Raw genomic sequence first — 12,658 nt, 5'->3', positions numbered from 1 at the left:
AGGTTCCGGGGGTGGGGGAGGGGAAGGGGGAAAAAAACGGGGGAAAAAACGGGGGAAAAATGGGAATTTTGGGGAAATTATAGGGAAAATTCCGATTAAAATTCGATTTAAATTCGAATTAAAATTCAATTAAAATTCAATTTATATTCAATTAAAATTCAATTTATATTCAATTTAAATTCAATTTAAAATCCTAATTAAAATCCCAATTAAAATTCAATTTATATTTGATTTTAAATCAATTTAAATTCAATTTATATTCAATTTAAAATTCAATTTAAATTCAATTTAAATTCAATTAATATTCAATTTATATTCAATTTAAATTCAGTTTAAATTCAATTTAAATTCATTTTAAAATCCCAATTTAAATTCAATTTAAATTCCAATTAAAATCCAATTTATATTCAATTTAAAATCCCAATTTAAAATCCCAATTTAAATTCAATTTAAATTCAATTTAAATTCCAATTAAAATCCAATTTATATTCAATTTAAAATCCCAATTTAAATTCAATTTAAATTCAATTAGAATTCAATTAAAAATTCAATTTAAAAAAATTATTCAAAAAAAATTATTAAAAAAAAAATCCAGTAAAAAATATGGGTGAATTATTAAATTAAATTAAATTAAATTAATAAATTAGATTAAATTAAATTAAATAAGATTATATTAATAAATTAGATTAAATTAAATGAGATTCAGAGGGGTCGGGTAAATCACCAGCACCGAGATCCAGAGGCGCAGGAAACTGGGGAGAAAACGGGAAAAAACGGGAAAAAACCGGAATTCCGGAAGGTTCCGGGAGGTTCCGGAAGGTTCTGGAACGGGGGGAAAAAAATGGGAATTTTGGGGGAAATTATAGGGAAAATTCTAATTAAAATTGCATTAAAATTCAATTTAAAATTCAATTTATATTCAATTAAAATTCAATTTATATTCAATTTAAAATTCATTTTAAAATCCCAATTAAAATTCAATTTAAATTCGAATTATAATTCAATTTATATTCAATAAAAATTCAATTTATATTCAATTTATATTCTATTTAAAATCCCAATTAAAATTCAATTTAAATTCGAATTTATATTCGAATTAAAATTCAATTTATATTTAAAATTCAATTAAAAATTCAATTAAAAAAAATTATTTAAAAAAATTATTAAAAAAAAAAATCCAGTAAAAAATATGGGTGAATTATTAAATTAAATTAAATTAAATTAAATTAAATTAATAAATTAGATTAAATTAAATTAAATAAGATTATATTAATAAATTAGATTAAATTAAATCAGATTCAGAGGGGTCGGGTAAATCACCAGCACCGAGATCCAGAGGCGCAGGAAACTGGGGAGAAAACGGGAAAAAACGGGAGAAAACGGGAAAAAAACGGAATTCCGGAAGGTTCCGGGAGGTTCCGGAAGGTTCTGGAACGGGGGGAAAAAAAATGGGAATTTTGGGGGAAATTATAGGGAAAATTCCATTTAAAATTGCATTAAAATTCAATTTAAAATTCAATTTATATTCAATTAAAATTCAATTTATATTCAATTTAAAATTCATTTTAAAATCCCAATTAAAATTCAATTTAAATTCGAATTATAATTCAATTTATATTCAATAAAAATTCAATTTATATTCAATTTATATTCATTTAAAAATCCCAATTTAAATTCAATTTTAATTCAATTTAAAATTCCATTTTAAAGATCCAGGGGGAAAAAAAAATTCCCATTAAAAAAAATATTAAAAAAAATTATTATTAAAAAAAATCCCATTAAAAAATTATTATTAAAAATTGTTATTAAAAATTATTATTAAAGATTATTGTTAAAAATTATTATTTAAAATATTATTTAAAATTATTATTAAAAAACATTAAAAAATAAGGGTTTATTATTAAATTCAAATAAATTAAATTACACTGAATTAGATTAAATTAAATTAAATTAAATTAAATTAAATTAAATTAAATTAAATTGAATTAAATTAAATTAAATTATATTAATAAATTAAATTAAATTAAATTAAATTAAATTAAATTAAATTAAATTAAATTAAATCAGATTAAGAGGGGTCGGGTAAATCACCAGCACCGAGATCCAGAGGCGCAGGAAACTGGGGAGAAAACGGGAAAAAACGGGAAAAAACCGGAATTCCGGAAGGTTCCGGGAGGTTCCGGAAGGTTCTGGAACGGGGGGAAAAAAATGGGAATTTTGGGGGAAATTATAGGGAAAATTCCGATTAAAATTCGATTTAAATTCGAATTAAAATTCAATTTATATTCAATTAAAATTCAATTTAAAATCCCAATTAAAATTCAAACTAAATTCGAATTAAGATTCAATTTATATTCAATTAAAATTCGATTTATATTCAATTTAAATTCAATTTAAAATCCTAATTAAAATCCCAATTAAAATTCAATTTATATTCAATTTATATTCAATTTAAATTCAATTTAAAATCCTAATTAAAATCCCAATTAAAATTCAATTTATATTCGATTTAAAATCAATTTAAATTCAATTTATATTCAATTTAAAATTCAATTTAAATTCAATTTAAATTCAATTAATATTCAATTTATATTCAATTTAAATTCAGTTTAAATTCAATTTAAATTCATTTTAAAATCCCAATTTAAATTCAATTTAAATTCCAATTAAAATCCAATTTATATTCAATTTAAAATCCCAATTTAAAATCCCAATTTAAATTCAATTTAAATTCAATTTAAATTCAATTAGAATTCAATTAAAAATTCAATTAAAAAAAATTATTTAAAAAAATTATTAGAAAAAAAAATCCAGTAAAAAATATGGGTGAATTATTAAATTAAATTAAATTAAATTAAATTAATAAATTAGATTAAATTAAATTAAATAAGATTATTTTGATAAATTAAATTAGATTAGATTAGATTAAGAGGGGTCGGGTAAATCACCAGCACCGAGATCCAGAGGCGCAGGAAACTGGGGAGAAAACGGGAAAAAACGGGAAAAAAAACGGAATTCCGGAAGGTTCCGGGAGGTTCCGGGGGTGGGGGAGGGGATGGGGGAAAAAAACGGGGGAAAAATGGGAATTTTGGGGGAAATTCCAATTTAAATTGCATTAAAAATTGGATTAAAATTCAATTTATATTCAATTTAAATTCAAATTAAAATTCATTTTATATTCAATTTAAAATTCAGTTTAAATTCAATTTATATTCAATTTATATTGAATTTGAATTCATTTAAAAATCCCAATTAAAATTCAATTTAAATTCGAATTAAAATTCAATTTAAATTTGAATTAAAATTCAATTTATATTCAATTAAAATTCAATTTATATTCAATTTAAATTCAATTTAAAATCCTAATTAAAATCCCAATTAAAATTCAGTTTATATTCGATTTTAAATCAATTTAAATTCAATTTATATTCAATTTAAAATTCAGTTTAAATTCGATTTAAATTCAATTTAAAATCAATTTATAATTCCAATTTAAAATCCCAATTTATATTCAATTTAAATTCAATTTAAAATCCCAATTTAAATTCAATTTAAATTCAATTAGAATTCAATTAAAAATTCAATTAAAAAAAATTATTTAAAAAAAATTATTATAAAAAAAAAAACCATTAAAAAATGTGGGTGAATTATTAAATTAAATTAAATTAATGGCGGGAAAGTTCCACAAAATGGCGGGAAACCAACAGAAAATGGCGGGAAACTGACACAAAATGGCGGGAAACTGAGAGAAAATGGCGGGAAACCACAGGAAAATGGCGGGAACCCGACACAAGTGTTGGGAAACAGCCCAAAAATGGCGGGAAGACCCTCAAAATGGCGGGAACCTGACACAAACTGGCGGGAAACCGACACAAAATGGCGGCAAACCTCTAAAAATGGCGGGAAACCTCCCCAAAGTGGCAGAAAACCGCTCGAAATGGCGGGAAACAAACAGAAAATGGCGGGAAACCTCCCTAAAGTGGCGGGAAACCCCCAGAAAAGGGCGAAAACCTTCCAAAAACGGCGAGAAACGACTAAAAATGGCGGGAAACAACCAGAAAATGGCGGGAACCTGACGCAAGGCGGCGGGAAGCCACCTGAAAATGGCGGGAAAGCTCCAAAAATGGCGGGAAACCCACAGAAGCGGGGAAGCAACCTCCCTGAAGTGGCGGGAAACGAACAGAAAACGGCGGGAAACCTCCAAAAATGGCGGGAAACAAACAGAAAATGGCGGGAAACCTCCAAAAATGGCGGGAAACCTCCCTAAAGTGGCAGGAAACGAACAGAAAGCGGCGGGAAACCTCCAAAAATGGCGGGAAACCAGCAAAAATTGGCGGGAAACTTCCCTAAAGTGGCGGGAAACGAACAGAAAACGGCGGGAAACCACCAAAAACGGCGGGGAACCTCCAAAAATGGCGGGAAAACAGCAAAAAGTTGGCGGGAAACCTCCCTAAAGTGGCGGGAAACCTCCAAAAATTGGCGGGAAACTTCCCTAAAGCGGCGGGAAACGAACAGAAAACGGGGGGAAACCTCCAAAAATGGCGGGAAAACAGCAAAAAATTGGCGGGAAACCTCCCTAAAGTGGCGGGAAACCTCCAAAAGTGGCGGGAAACCTCCAAAAATGGCGGGAAACCTCCAAAAATTGGCGGGAAACGAACAGAAGATGGCGGGAAACCTCCAGAAAACGGCGGGGAACCTCAAAAAAACGGCGGGAAACCCCCCCCATCCCAGGCCCCCCGGGGTCTCCCCACTCACCCCAGCAGGGGCCCGAAGGCGTGGCTGACGTAGGCGTAGTCGCCGCCGGGGCGGGGCAGGGCCACGCCCAGCTCGGCGTAGCAGAGAGCCCCGGCCGCCGTCACCGCCCCCGACAGCGCCCAGACCATCAGCGACGGCCCCACGGCGCCGGCGTGCGCCAGGACGCCGCGGGGAGCCACGAAAATGCCCGAGCCGATGATGTTACCTGAGGGGAAACGGGGGGGAAAGGGGATTTTAGGAGTTTGGGGAAAAATTGGGATTTTTTAAGAGAAAAATTGGATTTTGGGGGATTTTTTTGGAAAAAATTTGGGATTTTTTAGGAGAAAATTTCGATTTTTGGGGATTTTTTGGGGAAAAAATCGGGGATTTTTAGGAGAAAATTTAGGATTTTTTACGTAGAAAATTTGGGATTTTTAGGAGGAAATTTGGGGATTTTTGGGGATTTTTTTGGTAAAAATTGGGGATTTTTAGGAGAAAATTTGAGATTTTTTAGGAAAAAATTTGGGATTTTTTAGGAAAAAATTTGGGATTTTTAAGGAGAAAATTTGGGATTTTTGGGAAAAAAAATTGGGGATTTTTGGGTATTTTTTTGGAAAAAATTTGGGGATTTTTAGGAGAAAAAAATGGGGATTTTGTGGGAAAAAAATTGGGGATTTTTTTGAGATTTTTTGGGGAAAAAAATGGGATTTTTTAGGAGGAAATTTGGGATTTTTGGGGGTTTTGGCCGCGGGGCCCGAGCCGATGATGTTACCTGCGGGGAAACGGGGGGGAAAGGGGAAAAATCAGCAGGTTTGGGAAAAAATTGGGATTTTTTAGGAGAAAAATTGGATTTTTGGGGATTTTTTGGGGAAAAATTTGGGATTTTTAGGAGAAAATTCGGGATTTTTTAGGGAAAAAAATTGGGGACTTTTAGGGGAGTTTTTGGGGAAAAAAAATGGGATTTTAGGGAAAAAAATTGGATTTTTTAGGAGAAAATTTGGGATTTTTAGGAGGAAATTGGGAATTTTGGGGGTTTTGGCCGCGGGGAGCCACGAAAATGCCCGAGCCGATGATGTTACCTGAGGGGAAACGGGGGGGAAACGGGAAAAATCAGCAGGTTTGGGGGTTTTGGGGGAAAAAATGGGATTTTTGGGAAAAAATTGGGATTTTTGGGAAAAAATTGGGATTTTTTAGGAGAAAAATTGGATTTTTGGGGATTTTTTTGGAAAAAATTGGGGATTTTTAGTGAAAAAAATGGGGATTTTTAGGGGAGTTTTTGGGGAAAAAAATGGGATTTTAGGGAGAAAAATTGGGGATTTTTAGGAGAAAATTTGGATTTTTTAGGAGGAAATTTGGGATTTTTTAGGGAAAAAAATTGGGAATTTTTAGGAGAAAAAAATGGGATTTTTTAGCAGAAAATTTGGGATTTTTAGGAGGAAATTTGGGGATTTTTGGAGATTTTTTGGGTAAAAATTGGGGATTTTTAGGGAAAAAATTGAGGATTTTTAGGAGAAAATTTGGGATTTTTGGGAAAAAAAATTGGGGATTTTTGGAGATTTTTTGGGGAAAAAATTGGGGATTTTTAGGGGAAAACTTGGGGTTTTTTTAGGAGGAAATTTGGATTTTTTAGGAGAAAATTTCGATTTTTTAGGAATAAATTTGGGATTTTTGGGGATTTTTAGGGAAAAAATTGAGGATTTTTAGGAGAAAATTTGGGATTTTTAGGAGAAAAAAAACGGGGATTTTTGGAGATTTTTTGGGGAAAGAATTGGGATTTTTAGGGGAAAAAATTGGGATTTTTTAGGAGAAAAATCGGATTTTTGGGGATTTTTTTGGGGAAAAATTGGGGATTTTTAGGAAAAAATTTGGGATTTTTTGGAGGAAATTTGGGGATTTTTTTGGAAAAAATTTGGGGATTTTTAGGAGAAAATTTAGGATTTTTTACGTAGAAAATTTGGGATTTTTTTGGAAAAAATTTGGGATTTTTAGGAGGAAAAAAATGGGGATTTTTGGAGATTTTTTGGGTAAAAATTGGGGATTTTTAGGGAAAAAATTGAGGATTTTTAAGAGAAAATTTGGGATTTTTGGGAAAAAAAATTGGGGATTTTTGGGGATTTTTTTGGAAAAAATTTGGGATTTTTAGGAGGAAAAAAATTGGGGATTTTTAGGAGAAAAAAATGGAGATTTTTTAGGAGAAAATTTGGATTTTTTAGGAGAAAATTTGGGATTTTTAGGTGCTTTTGGGGAAAAAATTTGGGGATTTTTAGGGGAAAATTTTGATTTTTAGGAGGAAAAAAATGGGGATTTTTAGGAGAAAATTTGGGGATTTTTGGGGATTTTTAGGGAAAAAAATTTGGGGATTTTTAGGAGAAAATTTAGGATTTTTTACGTAGAAATTTTGGGATTTTTGGGGAAAAAATTGGGATTTTTAGGAGGAAATTTGGGGATTTTTGGGGATTTTTTTGGAAAAAATTTGGGATTTTTAGGAAAAAAAATTGGGGATTTTTGGGGATTTTTTGGGGAAAAAATGGGGATTTTTTTGAGATTTTTTGGAGAAAAAATGAGATTTTTTAGGAGGAAATTGGGGATTTTTGGGGGTTTTGGGTTGAAATTGGGGATTTTTGGGGGTTTTGGCCGCGGGGCCCGAGCCGATGATGTTACCTGAGGGGAAACGGGGGGGAAAGGGGAAAAATCAGCAGGTTTGGGGGTTTTGGGGGAAAAAATGGGATTTTTGGGGATTTTTTTGGGAAAAAATTGAGGATTTTTAGGAGAAAATTTGGGATTTTTGGGAAAAAAAATTGGGGATTTTTGGGGATTTTTTTGGAAAAAATTTGGGATTTTTTAGGGAAAATTTTGGGGTTTTTTGGGGATTTTTTTGGAAAAAAATTGGGATTTTTAGGAGGAAAAAAATGGAGATTTTTTAGGAGAAAATTTGGATTTTTTAGGAGAAAATTGGGGATTTTTAGGAGAAAATTTGGGATTTTTAGGGAAAAAATTGGGGATTTTTGGGGGATTTTTTGTGAAAAAATTGGGGATTTTTAGGAGAAAAAAATTGGGAATTTTTAGGAGAAAATTTGGGATTTTTGGGGATTTTTGGGGAAAAAAAATGGGATTTTTAGGAGAAAAAAATGGGGATTTTTTAGGGAAAAAAATTGGGGATTTTTGGAGATTTTTTGGGAAAAAATTGGGAATTTTTAGGGAAGTTTTTGGGGAAAAAAATTGGTTTTTTTAGGAGAAAATTGGGGATTTTTTAGGAAAAAAATTGGGGATTTTTGGAGATTTTTGAGGAAAAAAATGGGGTTTTTTAGGGAAAAAATTGGGATTTTTTTTGAGAAAATTTGGGATTTTTTAGGAGAAAAAAAATGGGATTTTTTAGGAGAAAATTTGGATTTTTTGGGCTTTTGAGGAAAAAAATTTGGGGTTTTTAGGGAAAAAATTGGGATTTTTTAGGAGAAAATTTGGAATTTTTTTAGGAGAAAATTTGGGATTTTTGGGAAAAAAAAACGGGGATTTTTGGAGATTTTTGGGGAAAAAAATTGGGGTTTTTAGGAGAAAATTGGGGATTTTTTAGGGAAAAAATTGGGGATTTTTAGGGGATTTTTTGGGGAAAAATTGGGATTTTTTTGAGATTTTTCTGAAAAAAAATTGGGATTTTTGGGGAAAAAAAGTGGGATTTTTAGGAGAAATAAAATGGGAATTTTTAGGGAAAAAATTGGGATTTTTAAGGAGAAAATTTGGGGATTTTTTAGGGAAAATTTTGGGGGTTTTTGGGGATTTTTAGGGAAAAAATTTGGATTTTTTTAGAAGAAAATTTCGGATTTTTTAGGGAAAAAATGGGGATTTTTAGGAGAAAATTTGGGATTTTTTAGGGAAAATTTTGGGGTTTTTTGGGAATTTTTTGGGAAAAAATTGGGGATTTTTGGGAGAAAAAATTGGGAATTTTTAGGGGAGTTTTTGGGGAAAAAATCGGGATTTTTGAGGAAAATTTTGGGGTTTTTGGGGTTAAAAAAAATCCGAATTAATCCTGGCTGGAATTTGGGGCAAAATCCGGGAATTTTGGGAGGGTGGGGGAGGGGAGGGGGATCCCGAGGGACGAAAAATTTGGGATTTTTTCATTTTCTGACCCCAAAAAAATCCCAAAAAAATTTAAAAAAAATCCCAAAATAATCCCAAAAAAATCCCAAAAAATCCCAAAAATCCCAAAATTTGATTTTTTCACCCCAAATTTATTTTTCCCATTTTTTTTTAGGGTAAAAACCCCAAAATTCCACATTTGGGGGGATCCCAAGGGTCGAAAAATTTGGGATTTTTTTCATTTTTTTACCCCAAAAAAATCCCAAAAAATCCCAAAAATCCCAAAATTTGATTTTTTCACCCCAAATTTATTTTTCCCAATTTTTTTTTAAGGTAAAAACCCCAAAATCCCGCATTTGGGGGGTTCCCGAGGGACGAAAAATTTGGGATTTTTTTCATTTTTTTACCCCAAAAAAATCCCAAAAATTCCCAAAAAATTCCCAAAAATCCCAAAATTCCAATTTTTCAACCCAAATTTATTTTTCTTATTTTTTTGGGGGTAAAAACCCCAAAATTCCACATTTGGGGGGTTCCCGAGGGACGAAAATTTGGGATTTTTTTCATTTTTTCACCCCAAAAAATCCCAAAAAAATCCCAAAAAAATCCCAAAAAATTCCCAAAAATCCCAAAATTCCAATTTTTCAACCCAAATTTATTTTTCTTATTTTTTGGGGGGTAAAAACCCCAAAATCCCGCATTTGGGGGGTTCCCGAGGGACGAAAATTTGGAAATTTTTTCATTTTTTAACCCCAAAAAAATCCCAAAAAAATCCAAAAAAATTCCCAAAAATCCCAAAATTCCAATTTTTCACCCCAAATTTATTTTTCCCATTTTTTTTTAAGGTAAAAAGCCCAAAATTCCACATTTGGGGGTTCCCAAGGGACGAAAATTTTGGGAATTTTTTCATTTTTTTACCCCAAAAAAATCCCAAAAAAATCCCAAAAAAATTCCAAAAAATTCCCAAAAATCCCAAAATTCCATTTTTTCACCCCAAATTTATTTTCCCCATTTTTTTTTAGGGTAAAAACCCCAAAATCCCGCATTTGGGGGGGTCCCGAGGGACGAAAAATTTGGGAATTTTTTCATTTTCTGACCCCAAAAAAATCCCAAAAAAATCCCAAAAAAATCCCAAAAATCCCAAAATTTGATTTTTTCACCCCAAATTTATTTTTCCCATTTTTTTTTAAGGTAAAAACCCCAAAATCCCGCATTTGGGGGGTTCCCGAGGGACGAAAAATTTGGGAATTTTTTCATTTCTTGACCCCAAAAAAATCCCAAAAAAATCCCAAAAAAATCCCAAAAAAATCCAAAAAAATTCCCAAAAATCCCAAAATTCCATTTTTTCACCCCAAATTTATTTTTCCCATTTTTTTTAAGGTAAAAACCCCAAAATCCCGCATTTGGGGGGTTCCCGAGGGACGACAAGAAAGGAAAAAAAAGTTGAAAAAAATCCCTTTAAAACCCGGATTTTTGGCGGGAATTTTTGGCGGGAGTTTTTGGCGGGAATTTTTGGCGGGAGTTTTTTTGTTTTTGGGGGTTTTTGGGGATGGGAAATTCGGGGATTTTGGGGTTTTTGGGGGTTTTTGGGGCTCGGACTCACCCACGATGATGGCGCATGCGCTGAGGAGCCCGATCTCCTTTTTTAGGGCGACTCCTTCCTCTTTTCCCGCGTTTTCCGAGGCTTGGGGGCGGGGTTTCATTTTTGGGGAAAAATGGGGAAAAAAGGGGAAAAAAAAAGGGGGAAATTTGGGTTTTTTAGAGGGAAAAAAATGGGGAAAAATGGGGAAAAAATTGGATTTTTTTGAGAGAAGAAAGAGGAAAAAATGGGGAAAAAATTGGATTTTTTAGAGGGAAAAAATTGGGGAAAAATGGGGGAAAAAGGGGAAAAAAAAGGGGAAAAAAAAAAGGGGGAAATTTGGGGTTTTTAGAGGGGAAAAAAGGGGAAAAAAGGGGGAAAAAATTGGATTTTTTTGAGAGAAAAAATGGGGAAAAATGGGGAAAAAATTGGGAAAAAATGGGGAAAAAAGGGGAAAAAAATGGGAAAAATTTGTATTTTTTTAGAGGGAAAAAAGAGAAAAAAATGGGAAAAAATTGGGAAAAAGGGGAAAAAAAAGGGGAAAAAAAAGGGAAAAATTTGGGTTTTTTAGAGGGAAAAAAGGGGGAAAAATGGGGAAAAAATGGGGAAAAAAGGGGAAAAAATTGGGGAAAAAATTGGGAAAAAAGGGAAAGAAAGGGTTAAAAAAAGGGGATTTTTTTGAGGGAAAAAAGGAGAAAAAAGGAGAAAAAAACGGGAAAAAAATGGGGGGAAAATGGGGAAAAAACGGGAAAAAAAAGAGAAAAAAACGGGAAAAAAAACGGGGAAAATGGGGAAAGAAAGGGTTAAAAAAAGGGATTTTTTTTGAGGGAGAAAAGGAGAAAAAAGGAGAAAAATTGGGGAAAAAAAGGAGAAAAAAATGGGAAAAAAAGAGAAAAAAACGGGGAAAAAAATGGGAAAAAAAGGGGAAAAAAAACGGGAAAAAAAATGGGAAAAAAGGGAAAGAAAGGGTTAAAAAAAGGGAATTTTTTTGAGGAAAAAAGGAGAAAAAAGGAGAAAAAAATGGGGAAAAAAAGGAGAAAAAAATGGGAAAAAAACGGGAAAAAACGGGAAAAAAAAGGGAAAAAAATGGGAAAAAAAAATGGGAAAAAAAAGGGGAAAAAAGGGAAAGAAAAAGTTAAAAAAAGGGAATTTTTATGAGGGAAAAAAAGGAGAAAAAAAGGATAAAAAATGGGGAAAAAAAGGAGAAAAAAATGGGAAAAAAAGGGGAAAAAAAAGAGAAAAAACCGGGAAAAAAATGGGAAAAAAAAGGGAGGAAAAAGGGAAAGAAAGGGTTAAAAAAATGGAATTTTTTTGGGGCCAAAAGGGTGGAAAAAGGGGAATTTTTTGGGTGGAAAAGGGGGATTTTCGGGGCAAAGGAGGCGGGAATTGATCCCGGGATCCTTGGGGGTGACCTTCGGCCTCGGGGGGCGGGGCCGGGAGGAGGAGGAGGAGGAAGGGGGAGGGGAGGGGAGGGGGAGGGGGGAAAATGGGGAAAATGAGGGGAAAATGGGGAAAAAAATGGGGGAAAATGAGGGGAAAATGGGAAAAAAAAATGGGGGAAAAATTGGGGAAAAATTGGGGGGAAATTGGGGAAAAAATGGGGAAAAATTGGAATAAAAAGGGGGAAAAAAGGGGAAAAAAATAGGGGGAAAATGTTAAAAATAATGGGGAAAAAATGGGGAAAAATGGGGAAAAAAGAGGGAAAAATGAGGGGAAAAATGGGGAAAAAATTGGGGAAAAAATGGGGAAAAAAATGGGGAAAAATTTGAAATAAAGAGGGGGAAAATGAAGAAAAAACGGGGGAAAAAATGGGAATAAAAGGGGGGAAAATCGGGGAAAATGGGGGAAAAAATGGGAAAAAAAAGGGGAAAAATTGAGGAAAAATTGGGAAGAAAATGGGAAAAAAATGGGGAAAAAATGGGAAAAATTGAGGGGAAAATGGGGAAAAAAGGGGGAAAATTGGGAATAAAAAGGGGGAAAAATGAGGGGAAAAATGGGGGAAAAATGGGAAAAAATTGGGGAAAAATTGGGGGAAAATGGGAATAAAAGGGGGGAAAATCGGGGAAAATTGGGGAAAAAATGGGGAAAAATTGAGGAATAATTGGGGGGAAAAATGGGGGAAAATTGGGGAAAAATGAGGAAAAATTGGAAGAAAATGAGGAGAAAAATGGGGAAAAAAAGGGGAAAAAAATGGGAAAAATTGGGGAAAATGGGGAAAAATTGAGGGGAAAATGGGGAAAAAAGGGGGAAAAATGGGAATAAAAAGGGGGAAAA

At 32.7% G+C, this 12,658-nt stretch overlaps 1 protein-coding gene across 2 annotated transcripts in view; it reads right to left on the bottom strand.

Annotated features, from left to right (window-relative positions):
• LOC111922321 (large neutral amino acids transporter small subunit 2-like) overlaps window positions 1-11,825 on the bottom strand; it is a 47,529-nt gene extending 35,704 nt beyond the window's left edge. For both annotated transcript variants that reach the window (XM_086870665.1, XM_086870666.1), the window contains exons 1-2: window positions 10,409-11,825; window positions 4,756-4,960 (exon numbers count right to left, since the gene is read on the bottom strand). In XM_086870665.1, coding sequence (XP_086726791.1) covers window positions 4,756-4,960; window positions 10,409-10,508 — 305 coding nt within the window. In that variant the 5' untranslated portion in view covers window positions 10,509-11,825. The remainder of the gene's footprint in view (window positions 1-4,755; window positions 4,961-10,408) is intronic.
• Window positions 11,826-12,658: the final 833 nt, after the last annotated feature.

Source organism: Cyanistes caeruleus, chromosome 33 (assembly GCF_971803275.1).
Source record: "Cyanistes caeruleus chromosome 33, bCyaCae1.hap1.1, whole genome shotgun sequence".
NCBI lineage: Eukaryota > Metazoa > Chordata > Aves > Passeriformes > Paridae > Cyanistes > Cyanistes caeruleus.
Note: the sequence above shows the minus strand (reverse complement) of the source record. Positions and strands in the feature narration are given on the sequence as shown.